At 47.7% G+C, this 13,903-nt stretch overlaps 1 protein-coding gene across 2 annotated transcripts; it reads right to left on the bottom strand.

The window, feature by feature from the left end:
* Positions 1–4,905: 4,905 nt before the first annotated feature.
* Positions 4,906–12,708, bottom strand: LOC127052610 (membrane-spanning 4-domains subfamily A member 4A-like). 2 transcript variants are annotated; one of them, XM_050956474.1, is made up of 7 exons: positions 12,593–12,708; positions 12,088–12,205; positions 11,397–11,507; positions 11,087–11,143; positions 7,737–7,886; positions 6,132–6,254; positions 4,906–5,730 (listed from the first exon to the last, which is right to left on the bottom strand). In XM_050956474.1, exons 2-7 carry the CDS (start codon positions 12,145–12,147, stop codon positions 5,683–5,685), a joined length of 549 nt encoding a protein of 182 aa, XP_050812431.1. In that variant the 5' UTR covers positions 12,148–12,205; positions 12,593–12,708; the 3' UTR covers positions 4,906–5,682. The 2 variants fall into 2 exon arrangements, with proteins under 2 accessions (XP_050812431.1, XP_050812432.1); XM_050956475.1 differs by lacking the exon at positions 11,087–11,143.
* Between the last annotated feature and the right edge of the window lie 1,195 nt (positions 12,709–13,903).

Here is a 13,903-nt window from a genome sequence, read left to right as displayed (position 1 = left end):
ACCCTAAAACTTTCTGAACAAAAATTGAAAAATAAAAAAGTTTCAACTCAACACTTTCAAAACCAGACTTTTTGGTTCAACATACCTTTCCATTTAAAAAATAATAGATCTTTTTAGAAAATTAGGAAATCCTTAAGAAATAATAGCTCAAAGGTGAAACATTGCTTATATGAAACCTTTTATTCAACTCTAAACGATATTTTTTCCTGACTTTGTGGTTTGCCAGAAAAGTTGACATTTTTGTTGTGGTACAATCCAAAGTGAATCCTCCCATCCCAACATTTTGGTACAGTCAGTGAACCAAAAAAAAAGATTATTCACAGGGCTCTACTTGAAAGCCCTTTCCAGCCACAGATTTTGTAGGGGTGTAACCCCCACTCTCCAAAAGCACACGTGCCTGTTACATGCTCCCACTGATGGATTAGGCTTTAATCTCACTTCTGCCATGTGAGGCCCACTAGCTGAACTGAACTGCACAGAGCCTACTGGGCTCTGCTTCATCACTGTGATTGGTAAGTGGCCATCACATGGCAAGAGTGGGCCATCCCCAGGTTGCATAACACATAGCATTTGGCTTTCACTGGTAACTCTCTTCTTGTGATAGGGTTCATTGAGAACCTCTGAAACCTTACAACTCTGAGGGCTCAGTCAGTCTAGTCCCTGGCTCACTGCTTATTCTTGTTCTCAGTTCATTTCACAATAGGTGTAAATATTTCTCCCTACCCCTGCAAAATACTCCTTTCCTCTCCCCACCCCCTTGCTGGTCTTGGCTACAAGTGTAGCTCATACCCACTATGTGCCACAACTATGGGCTAATTGTGTGATTCTAACCAATCCCTCCCTGTCAACCCCTCCTGGGGTGATATAGTCTTTCATCAATGCCATTTATTGCCCTCCTCCCCGCCCCCCAGTGATGACCCACAGTTGTGTGTAAATGTGCATGACTCTCCACTGCAGCACCTTCTGCTGGTCATCTCCAGGAATTAACTCTTTTCCAGCCTGGGTGCCCTCTGCAGGCCAGTGTCCTGGTTTTCCTGGCCCCTCCATGTCCCTCCCAAACCCCAGTGCCCCTTTACCCTGGGGCTGCTCCCTGGTAATACCCCCACCAGTCTCTATGGGTATCCCCAACCCTCTAATACCCATCTTGCCTCACTCTGGGCTACTGGCAATCATCACCAAGCCCCCATTCCCAGGGGCAGACTGCTATGTAAAAGCCACTCATCATAGGCAAGGGGGTTTGGGCCTACTGGAGCTCCGCTCCCCTGGCTCTCCCCTAGCCCTTCTTCACTTTCAGTACCCTTTCTGCAGGCAGGCCCAACTCTCTCCCAACCTAGAAAGAGACTCCTTTTGGGCCTCTGGCTCACAGCCTTTTTATACAGGCCAGCTGTGGCCTGATTGGGCCATGGCCCAGCTGCAGCCACTTCCCCCAATGAGCCCAGTTTAGCAGCTCCTAGCCAAAACCTTCTCCCAGGACTGACTTTAACCCTTTTTCTGCTAGAGTGGGGGAGGGGAGCTGCCCCACTATGCTGTGCCACTCAAGTTTGTGTATGCTGGTTGCGTTGTGCTAGAAGATTTGTGCAGGTGATGAATGATGGGAGTGTGCTACAATGAGAGACTATACGTGCTTTGGGTTACTGTGTGTGCTAGCTGTGTTGTTATATGGATGTTTTTGAAGAACTGTGGCAGGTGGTCCAAGTAAGCAACCAATGAAATTGGGGTTGGAAGGGACCTCAGGAGATCATTTAGTCTAACCCACTGCTCAAAGCAGGACCCATTCCCAACCTTTTTTTTTTTCTCTACCCCAGATCCTTAAATGCCCTCCTAAACCTAATGCTCAAACCACTGAGCTATCCCTCCCCTTTGACTAACAATGCTTTGTGCCCAGCTTTCACAGGCTGCTTCCTGGGCTATGAGCTCTGCATTGTACCACTACCACACTCCCCCCTTTTTTTTTTTTTGGCCAGTTCTATCCCCCCTGCAAAAAAAATCATGTTTTCTAGCCATGAGGTTATTCAGTGCCACTAATTCCCCAGAATAATTCCATTATCTTAAAATTTTATGCTACCACTCATCACCCTGGTATCTGGTTACCTTCCATGTAAAGTCAACTGCAATAGAGAAACAGAGTTTGGCACTTCTCCCCTGAGAGGGTCCAAACTCTGCTTGGGATAGGGAAGTTTTGATTGTTGGACAAGCATCATTCTTATGGTGGTATAGAAAAGACTTGATTCACAGCAGGAGCACCGCCTTATCGGTGGGCATGGCATAGCAGCTCTTTTGTTTCTAGTACCCCCTGTCCATGGTTGCTCCAGTCTCACTGTGGTCCATATCTTCTCACAACTCAATCAGGCTACATTTTTGTTACCCAAAAAGTGGTGGAACTAAGTTCAACAAATAATATTCCCACTCCTTGTGTTTGCTGTGGGTCCCATGGTCCTTATATCAGAGCTCTCAAAAGTCCTTACTTTCTAATGTCAGGGGATATCATACAATCTTCATCCTATAACCCACCCAAGGTCCGCTTCATCAGCCTCCTTGCTACTACCTGCCTGAAGTTCTTCCTACAGAAGCCTCCTCCTCCCCCTTTTAAAGTTCACCCTTCTCTCAGGACCTCCCCCCACCAAAACACCAAACTGAAATACAAATGTAAACCTGCTTCTGCCCTTCCTAGGCTTGACATTGTGTCCCTTCCTCTGTTGAAATGCCCCAAGGTTCTCTCCCTAGAAGTTCAAAGCGTGCCCTATTATAAGGGCTCACCACCACAGCCTGCTTCTGTTAACCTTCTACCAGACTTCTCTAACTCAGAAAAAAATCCCAGTACTGCCTCACTCTCCCCCTGGGCTTCCCCCTTGACCCTCCTGATTTCCCTAGTTACCCATCCTCAGAGAGGGACTGTACCATATGTTCCTTCTGCCCCAACAGCCTCTGCCTAATCTGTGCTTCCTTTCTTTATAGTCACCACTTTGTAGCTTCATCTCCAGCTGGGCTTCATCTTTAATTAGGCCTGTAGGGGCAGCCAGATGAGTTAATTGGCCTCATGACAATTAACCCTTTCAAAGCCAGGACTGTCCCTTCACAGCTGGAAAAGCTTTCCTGAGGAGGAAGGTTTTGGAGTGATCCCCTGTGGAAGTTGGTTCTGTAGCCAGACCTCACCTCCCGCAAACAGAGCATGCTTTATATCCAGCTCTCCTTGCCTTGGTGCAAGCCTGCCTCCCCTTGGTACAGAGCTGCACCAGATCAGCTCCCAGCCCCTGAGAGCGGGGAAGAACAGGGGAGAGGCAGGCATGTGGTCAGAGTGCACCCCCTGATGGATATTCTTAGCTGCCTAGGCCAATGGAAGCAAAGCATAAGTTCAGGAGTCTCAGAGCTGCCCCAACATACACTGAGTATGAAGCAGGGCCCTATATTGCCTCAGAATGATACAGGGAAAGCAATGATCCCAGATGTTTTCATCCTTTGACCACAAGGGGCAGGGTAAAATCTAGGCCAATGTTGCTCATAGCCATTTCTTTTGCAAAGAGTTTGAGAGATGGATCCCGATTGTCATAGTGTCCACAATAACAATGTTGGCTGCATGCCATTCGCAGAATACTGCTGTCTGTCCATGTCATTTCCTGTCTTGCTGACTGCAGTTTCATGCATGTGAAGAAAGATGAGAGATTCTGAATTCTCTTTTCATTAAAGTATAGCAGGGTAGCAGCACATACCTTACTCAGGATCCGGACTCTGTAGTGCTAGGCAGCAGATAGGTACAGATGAAGAGACAATGCATGCCTGGGGAGCTTGCAGTCTAAAATTCTGGCACTTCCTGACTGAATGCAAAACTCAGCAGCTGTAATATGCCATTGGTACAGTTGCATAATTTTACCATGACAAGATAGTATCAGTCACAGCCCAGTCTCACTTAAAAAGCGCATTTAATACTCTGCTCATGCAACAAAAAAATAAGGTCAGCTTCCAGGCATTAACAGTTGGTTAGGTTGCTTTGATCTAGTCCTCTCAGAAACAGGACTAAATCAAAGTGAACTAACAACATGCTAATGCACAGCCACAGGGTCCATATTAATGGCAAAATTTATGGGTTCTGTGACAGGGGTAACCACAATGACAGGACTCTATCCTTCACCATTGGCTTTCCATATGAAAGGTATATATTACAGTTGGTTAGGAATTTTCAAAGGGGTTTTGACAGAAAACAGTTTCTACAAAATCTAAATTATCTGTGGGAAAATTTTGATTTCTGCTGAATTTTTTCAGTTCTGTCAGAAAAATCAATATGAAAGATTTAATTTTGGACCATTTCAACTCTAATCAACATATTTCAGGTGATTGAACTGAAGCAAAGTTTTGTTTTGAGACAGTTTGACACTAAATTAGGTCTTTGTTGGCACTACAGTGCCTCATTCTCCAATTCTCCTCCATGGGCCAGATACCTTTGACTGACTACATCTCCCATGTTGCAACTCAGCCTCCCCTCTAACCAAGCTGCATGATGCATCTTGGGAAGTGTAGTCCAGCAAGGGAACAAAGCCCATAAAGAAGAATTAGAGCATCCTACATCCAAACTATAACTCCCATGAGGCACTACAGCATCTAAGGCAGATGCTGTAAACACTGAAGTATCTCAAAACATTTCAATAGCAAATAGCAAAAGGAAGTGTTTAGACATTTCTGAATTAAAATTTTTCAACACTTTTTGTTCAGTGAATTAATATTTTGTCTTAATTTGGATGGAAACAAGCATCAAACTGTCAGAAATTCCTAATGGATGGAATTCCAGTGTTTGCTCAGCTCTAGTGTATAGAACCATTCTGAAGTCAGGACTGTTGCATCCATTGGGATGGGAGACACTGCATCCATGGAAGATCTTTTTCCTGATACACCAGAAAGAAGAAATTCTGGGGTTTAATGAAATGTTTAATTTGTTTTAAAAAAATGAAAGCCAGAGACATTTTAGATCAGCAATAACCCAGGTCAAGTTGAAGCCTGTGTCTGTCCCTGAAGACACACTCACCAAGTACCACCACACCTATTATCCCTGCATACACCCACTTTTGATGGTGCTGTCCTATATGAACAGGTCCCATATGGGGGATAATGCACTATCATGTGATATGGTGACAAAACAGGTCAAATTCAGTCCAGGTATAAATGGGTGCAGACTCCCCTTGAAGTCTCTGTAGGGGCATCTCCCTAGGCCAGGGCTGCAAATGGTCCAGTGGCTTTGTTCTCGTGAATAACCCCATCCTTTCTCATTCCTTTGGAGCTGAGTGGCTCAGGGGGCCCAGGGGCTTGAAAGTGTTCTGGTCTGTTTGGTCAGTGGCCTGTATTTTTGCCTAGCTGGGTACAGTTTTTAATTGTACTCAGGTGGGGAAATAGAGGCCATTTATTGACCCGGGGAGAATCCAGGCCATTTGCCAGATGGGTAGAGAAGCCAGTAGGAATAGTCACCGGGGCAGGGGTTGGTGGGGAATCTGCCAATGTCTACTTGGGAGAAGGTCTGCCTGGCTGTGCCCCTTGGCACAGAATCCTGCACTGCTTGGGTACTTGGCCCCACCCCTTGCCATGGGTTATTGCTCACAAGTGAAGCAGCACTTGCTCGGGACAGGGGAACCACTGGCATCTCCATGGGGGAGCTGTCTGGTGGTGTCACTCAGACTGGTGGCACGAAGAGCACCCTTCTCATTCAGGATCTGCTTTTACCTCATGAGAGCTAAGGGCAACAATGGGCTGGAAAAGAAATGAAACACAGCATGCTGAGTAATCCACACATACAGCAGTGATGAAACCCAACTCCCAGGCTGCCATCCTGCTTCTTCCCAGCACCCACCTATCCTGATTGCCCTGCTATAAAAAGGCACTGTACCTAGGAACTTCACCCTAGGCCTCCCTCCATTCTCACCCACCTTCTGTGTAATGATATAATTTGTGTGTAGCATATTACTCAGACACTAGGTGGCTATTCTGTATAAAGTTCCAAGCAAGGTGTAGCCTGCAGTCAACAAGAAAGACAAAGCTGGAACTGGAGCTGTGTGTGTTTGTAGTTATAGCTATTTTGTTAAAATAAAGATCCCTGTTTTCCTAGTCTCTCTCTCTTCCCTTTCTCCCCTATTCAGCTGCTGTTTAATTACCACATCATCTTCAGAGTTCTGGTAACAGACAGCTTTGCATCCAAATGCTGCCAGGGAAACAGTGAGGCACAACCCCAGAGTTGCTGTGAACAGTGCAATGCCCCTCATGCCTGTGCAGTAGATCTAGAGAACAGACCAGGGACAGAGAGTTACAGACAATTCCCTGGAAACCAGCATAGAAACTATAGCTACACAACTACATCTATTCCCACAGGCAGTCTGTGGGGGATGGTCCCTTATACTGCTGCAATATCTTCTTAAGAGTTTCGTCCAGCCCCCTTGTAAGTGATGCTGGGGACTATAGGAAATGTGCACCATAGGAATTCTACACTGGATGAATAGTCATCATTCATTTCTTAGTTATGCAGCACCTAATATGTGCTGGACACTTTACCGGACTATGATTATGATTTAATATTATAGTAGGACCTATAAGCTTGGGATCCCATTGCGCTAAGAGTAGATTGTAAGAGATGATCTGTGTCCCAAAGATCTTACAGTCTAAATAGTCAAAAACAGGCAAAAGCTGGGAGACTAGAAGGACTGTTATCCCCATTTTATAGATGGGGAACTGAGGCACCAAGAGATGAAGTGACTTGTCCAAGGTGATACAGTAAGTTTGTGGTAGACTGAGGAACTCAACTCAGAACTCTTGGCTTCCAGGTCAGTGCCTTAACCACAAGGTTTCTTCAATCCAGCTCCCCTGAGTCCCAGGTTGCCCTAACTTAGACATGCAGTTTCAGAGGCACATTGCATAAAGTCAGTAGAATTGTTTGAAAACACCGAATGATCAGACAAACAAAAGTCAGCTTGATTTCTAGTAACCTCCAATCCAAACGCCAACCATCCTATTCATGTCGGGGGCATTGAGGGACTATCCTACAGATTTTCCAACACAAACTGGGGTGGGGTGGGAGGAAAAGGAAAATTGAGCAGAATTTTGAAAACAAAACCCCCACAATTCCCCACAGTTATCCAGTGGCTTTAGTGATGAGGGGTCTTGGGACACTGGACTGCTGGGACAGCTTCCCATGGGCTGAAATATCCACTACTTGGAGTCCTTAAATCGAGACTAGATCTTTTTCTAAGATAGATGCTGCAATTCAACCCACAAGGTATTGTTCAGCTGGGCAGGAATTATTGGGTAAAGTCCATTTATTGGGAGAGGAAGGGTAGTTCAATCATCCCTGGCTCTGCCATCCATGTCCTGTGTGATCTACGGCAAGTCACTTAGGCCCAGATCCTCATGAGTATTTAGGCGTGATGATAGTTAGCCTTTCCTATCTGTAAGATGGAGATAATAGCACAGCCCTGCTTCCCAGGATCCATACATTAAAGCATGTAAAGTGTTCAGATACTACAGTAATGGGGTGAGAAAAGAACCTACGACATGACATTCTCTGGCCCATGCTATGCGGGAGATCAGACTAGATGATCACAATAGTCCACTCTGGCCTTCAGATCTATAGCAACTGAGGGGGTGAGTGGAAGCCCAGGCATAAAAGATAGAGGCTGAATCCCCCAGGATCATATACCTCCCCCAGAAAAAAGTCAATGGCCTCCCAAAACAAGGCAGGGGTGGACATGGGATTGCAGGGGACCCACCAGGATCTGATCGTGCACACGGCAGTTCTGGAGCTGGTCCTGGAGATCACAGGCAAAACTGAGATAGGAGAGCAGGTCCCTCAGGTAGAGGAAGTTGATCACCATGACAACAGCTGCAGCAATGATCTGGATCACCAGACAGGCCTTCATCTGGAAGACAGCAGAGCTATGAACAATGCTGCTGTCAAGGCTGATTCTCCACTCTGGTACTCCAAGTGCAGAAGGTGGGGGCCCCGCAAGGATTCTAAAAATTAACACTAGCCACTCCAGGCTTGTATTAAACTCCCAAGGTTACAGCTTCTCTCTGACCTTGGATTGGTAGATACTGCCACCTCCCAAATGCCAAACCCCTTGGAACCCAGAAAGGAGCACTTGGGAATTTCTTCCTGTGGGGTACCCTCAAGCTTTTTCACCTCCCCTCCAGGGAAAAGCTGAGAAAGGAAAACAAAGAAATCAGCTGTTGCCACCAGCCAACTAAAAAACATGTGCATGAACCTCTTAAGACACAAAAATCCAAACCCTGTCTTAAAAATTGTAAATGTCATTAAAAACAAAAAGAAAGAAAATACATATGAAAAAACTAAGACTATTGCTAGATTTTTAAAAGATCAATTTCAAAAATTAAGCACCTCAAATAATTTTGGGAGGTTCAGCTTAAAGTTTACAAGCAACAAAAGCATCTGGGGTTAGCAGAGAGGAGTCCACAAGCTGTAAGAAATAAACAAAATAAACCTAATTGGATCTTTCTAGACATTTTCTGATCCTCTTACATATCTGGGTTCCAAATAAGCAATTCTAGGTATGATTTTGATGTTTTTCATACCTGGCCAAAGAAACAGGGGCGATCCGACAGGTGGCCCTCCAAAACCGTCAGGCATTAGACATAGTGCTGGCGGCCAAAGGAGGGACCTGTGCTCTCATTGGAAAAGAATGTTGTGTGTTTATACCTGACAATACCAATGAGGTAATAGATTGCGCTAGCCACTTAGAACAAATCACATATCTTCCCCATGAAGAGTCGAGTTCTTTATGGAAGTGGCTAAGTAACCTGTTCAATTTCTCTGGCATAGGAAACTGGTTGTTTCAGGGAGCCCTGACTATCCTGTTTGGAATCTTAGTGATTTTTTTATGCTTTCAGTTAATCTTCTGCTGTATCCAGAATTGTGTCACCCAGATAGCTGCCCCAAACCAGAGTGCTAATATGATGATTTTAAATATCACTGATGAAGAAATAAAGAACGATTGATTTGTGGAACCAGTAAAATTTTGGTCATGGCATGAGCTTGACCAAAAGGAGGGATTGTGAAAGTAGAATGAATTAAATTGTAAAAATAAGAATGGATTAAAGAAATGTTGTATGTACCTTTAAGCAGAAATAAGAAATGTTGAAATACAGGTGCCAGGAAAAGAAACATTAGGCATAAATAAGGGTGCTAATGGTGAAACATTAACAGAGGATCGGTAATAGTAAAGAAATAAGATATGCATGCCTAGCCCAGGTAAACTTATCAGATTCTGCTTCCTTTGTTATCTTGTTAAGTGCTCGCCCTTTTATCTGTATAAATAAGATAGTTTGTGTCTTGCATGGGGCTCACATTATCTGGATGTTATTAGCAGAGTGCTGTGCTAATAAAACAGAGTGGTCTGACAAACTGTGAGTCCTGAGTCTAACTTTGACAGGTGTCATCTAGGGTTGCCCCTTTTGGTGTCCACAGCGACTGCTACTAGCTTTCTTCTTCTCCGCCACCTCCATCCATTTGGCTCCAATCTCCTCTGCCTCAATTACAATTTTGATCTTCCCTTTCTATTTCCTCAGGATGTACCTTTTTATTTCCTTAAGAACACCCTCTAAGAATTGCTCCATTTGTATTAGGAGACACAGATCTTCCAGAGATTTAACATTTGTCCCTGATATGCAGGCATCCCAATTTTTTACAACGTGGTAGGCGTCAGGAAAATGCCACATTTGGTTTCTACCTTAGGGCTCTGAACCGCTGATGGGCATGCTCAGGTGTTAGTCTCATCCTCATTCTGACCTTTTGTTTAAAAAGTTCATACTCGTTCACGCGTTCTTTAAGCATTTCAGCTGTCACCTCTGCTAAGGATCCACTGTGTTGTGGCCTCAGCTCCACCATATAGTGGTCTATAGGGGTGTTGTATCCAAGGCAGGCCCTTTCAAAATTTTCTAAGAAGGGCTCTGTATCATCGCTTACCTTGTATGTGGGGAATTTCTTGGAATGGGGAGCAGTACCTGGAGAAGGACTGTTAGGGTTACCTGATGGACCCAGCTTAGCCCTTTCCAGCTCTAACTCTGCCTCCAAGCACTTTGTTTCCAAGCGTTTCACCTCTCTTTTCTCCTCCACTTCCAACTCCAAACGCTTTGCCTCTCTTTTTTGCTCCACTCCAAGCGCATCATCTATAGGACGAAATTCCTGTCTTCCACAGTCAGAACTCAGTCTCAGTTAAGGGCATCCCTCCATCTTGTCACTTGGATCTTGGTTGGGGGAGGGCTGATCCTTCCCTCCTGGGAAGTTCCCGGTCCCCCATCCCCTCCCTGCATTTCCATCATGGAGCTGGATGTCTGGGCTTGATCTGGGTCTGTCTTCTCCATGGTGTGCTGCTTTGGGAAGACTGGTTTTTCTAAGGTTTCAGTGCCTGACCTCAACCTCATGCACAGGCTGCCCTACTCTAGCCTAGCTATTTTGTTGCCATGAATCTAGAAAAAAAATAAACTGCTTGTTGGACTCCCTGGCTTTGCAGGCTGAACCCTTTGTGTGCCTGTTCCCCCTCAGGCAGCAAAGAAAAATAAAAAACCTCTCTGGCTTTCAAGCAACCAAAAGGAAAAATATGTCCTTTTAAAATCCTGAGGTCTGTGCTTCTGGTTCAAAATGATCCCACCTCTGCCCCCATGTCAAGGCTGATTCCCCACTCTGGCACTCCGAGTGCAGAAGGTGGGGGCCTGCAAGGATTCTAAAAATTAGTACTGGCCACACCAGGCTTGTATTAAACTCCCAAGATTACAGCTTCTCTCTGACCTTGGATGGGTAGATGCTGCCACCACCCAAATGCAAAACCCCTTGGAACCCAGGAAGGTCCAAAAGTTCTAGCCGTCCCATTGGCTTTTTTGGTCAGGTGCCCACTCACTTCCCTTTACCTCTCCATGCAGTCTGACTTTTTAACCCTTTACAGGTAAAGCAAGTAGAGAACTGCTACCAAAAGGGATTCTCTAGTTAACTGGCTGGCTGGGCGTCCACAAAAGGAAGCTCCCCGCTCCCCGGCATTTATCACAGCTGCTATGGATTAACATGGTGTCCACGGGAGTGGGGGGGGGGACAAAATTGGTCACTCACCAGGGCCATGCTAGGTGCTCTGTCAGCAGCGATGGCAATGATGCCAGCCAAGGATAACTATAAGGAAAGAGTTAGAGCACAAGGAGTAACAGTCAGGGCTTTGAAGGAGAGACAGCTACTCAGCACTAGGAAAGCAGGGCTGGCACTGCAGGGCCTCAGCAGAGCTGCAGGAGGGGCAGGGCTGGGATTGAGAGGCACCAAAGTTCTGCATGTAGGGAGCCCAGGGCAGGGGGGCTATAGGTCAGGGTTGAAGGGCACTGGCAGAGATGGGTGGGCCAGCACAGGTAGCTGAGACAACTCATTCTCTTACCAGGATTCCTGGGAAGAAGTGGATGCCGACACCATCTGTGTAAGTGCAGTTGTCGATGACGAAGATGGTTCCGAATGCTACCTGCAGCAGCCCCACCACCACTAGCACCGCCTGGCAATGAGAGACGCTGCAGCCATTGGCAAGGGGGCAGGAAACATCACAGTCACTAAGGATGCCAGTCAGATACCAATGTGCAGGGGTGCCATCCCTTGGAATGCAGGCAGCACAAGCCAGCCTTGCTGAACCAGGCATCTGGGCCAGGGTGGGGGGCTGTGTGCTGATAAACCACATGGGCATTTACTTGCCCCAACTCTTCTAAGTTTCAAGCCTTATCAGAAGGGAGCCCAAGTAGCCTTATGGGCCAGTGCAGAGCCCCAAGACCCAGAGCATTGAAGACCCTTAGATGGGTGATTGGAGTCCTGGCAGTAGAGGAGCAGGCCCGGGAGAAGATTGGCCTCTCCTTTTAACTAGAGCAGGTAGTGGCACTGCTGGATCCCCACCCACCTTCTCCCCATCCCCCAGGATGCCACCCTCATCTCTAGGGGGTGGCAAAGGACCTGAGCCCCCCTTGCCCACAGAGTCAGGTTTAGGGAATCTGCCCCAGCTGTGGGTGGAGGGAACATCAGGGAGGCCAAGGCAGGAGACATGGGAAGGATGCCCCAGCTCTGTGTCTCTCCGGGAAAGGCCTCACCCCAAAGACACTGGGCTGCACCCTGAGGAAGCTGTGGAGCAGGGATTCCAGCTCCGACATGGTGGTCCTCAGGTGTGGTGTCACAGAACAACCCCCACGTGGACTCCTGAAAACGAGCCTGTGAAGAGAGTAACGGGGTAGTGTCAATCTGAGGAGAACATGGAGCAGTCATCTCCCCCACCCCAGCCCATGCAGCCCCCTCATGAGAGACGCATCCCCAGGAGTATCTGCCTGGTGCCTGTGGGTGATGCCCCTAGGGAGGGCAAACAGGCTGGTCTAGCTAGGAGATAAGTTGGAAGCAGAAGGGACTGTGATAGGGGCACAGATTTAGGGGTCCCAGGATGAGAGACTCTTCTGGCCAGGGGTCCTGTCCTGTCACAGAGGGTCCTTCACCCCACTCAGGCCAGTCACTCCTTCTTCTAGTGATCCAGCCCCCAAACCCCTTATCCTATCCACTGCCCTCTCCATTGACACCCCTCATCCATATCTCCCTCCCCACACTCACCTGGGTCTCTCTGTCCTGGCACAGAGGTGGGCTCCAGGCTCCCAGCGTGGATGCTAATCACCAGCTTTATGCCTGGTTCTCCTGCTGCTCCCCTCAGATCGAGTGGATCCTCTGTGTCTCCTTGGAGGCCTGCCAGGAAGTGTCCCAACCTCCTGTGGGTCTACCGGATGCTTACCACAGAAGAGGAGCTTTCAACACAACTCAGCACATGCTTCCCTGCACAGTCACCATGCCCCTGCTCTCCCCCTGCATGGGGAGCCAGAGGCAGGAAGGGGCCTGTCAGCTCCCACCTAGCCCAGGAAAGATCACAGTGCCTCAGGCGCCAAGGGGCATAGCCCATTTGGGGGCCAAACCATGCATCTGCCTGTGTGACTGGGTGGCTCCAGAGGATGGGAATGAGTGGCTGCAGGTGGCTGAGGGGATCTGCAGTTCTGGAGATGTGAATATGTTGGAGAAGCCACCAGGGAAAGAGATGTATACCAAGATGGCCACGCCAAGGAGGTCACCCCTCTCCCCAACCCACTCCACTCCACTACCCTTCAGCAATCAGGGAGAGATCACCACAACCACCAGCCATTCCTGGAGAGCTGCCCCCACCATCTCCTCCAGGATGTACACACATCTCCCCCTACCTCACCTCTAGCTCTCCCAGTTGACCCCATACAATACTCTGTCTCCCCACTGAGGCAAGTACTCCACTCCCCACACACAGCCTTCACCCCCGGGACAGTTATTCAGGCAGTTGCACCCAGGGTGATAATTATCTACTGAGGGGGCAGGGGTTGGCATTGTGCCCATGCCACAGCACCTCCTCTCCACAAGTAGCCTAATCACAGGGCCATTTCCTGTGTCTGCCCCCGCCCAACACACCTCCCAGATAGACAAACACCTTGGCCCCAGTCAGCCTCCTCACTTCCCAATAGACAGCAACATTTCTCTCTGCCCATCCAAGAGCCGCCCCCACAAACCTGTTACAATCCTAGCCCTTGTCCCCTCCAGGCCAGGCAGAGGACCCAGCTGGGAAAGCTGCTGCAAGTGCCTGTTGATTTACAAGGCTTCTTTCTGGGGGCAACCCCACCAGCCATGTAGAACCAGTAAACCTTGTGGCTTTGGTTCTGTGGCCAGACTATCAATTCTGCTAATGCACAGCTACCTCCCTGCACCCCACCAGCAACCATCACCCCCCCGCCGCCCAATCCTAGAACAGTTAGTGCTGGGGTCTGGAGTGGGGATGGATGGATCACAGCCCCATATACTGTAATGTCTGCAGTGATTGTATAAGAGAGAGAGAGACACCAGCTCTCACAGTTA

This window comes from Gopherus flavomarginatus, chromosome 5, assembly GCF_025201925.1.
Source record: "Gopherus flavomarginatus isolate rGopFla2 chromosome 5, rGopFla2.mat.asm, whole genome shotgun sequence".
Lineage (NCBI taxonomy): Eukaryota > Metazoa > Chordata > Testudines > Testudinidae > Gopherus > Gopherus flavomarginatus.
This window is presented reverse-complemented; position numbering and strand designations above follow the sequence as displayed.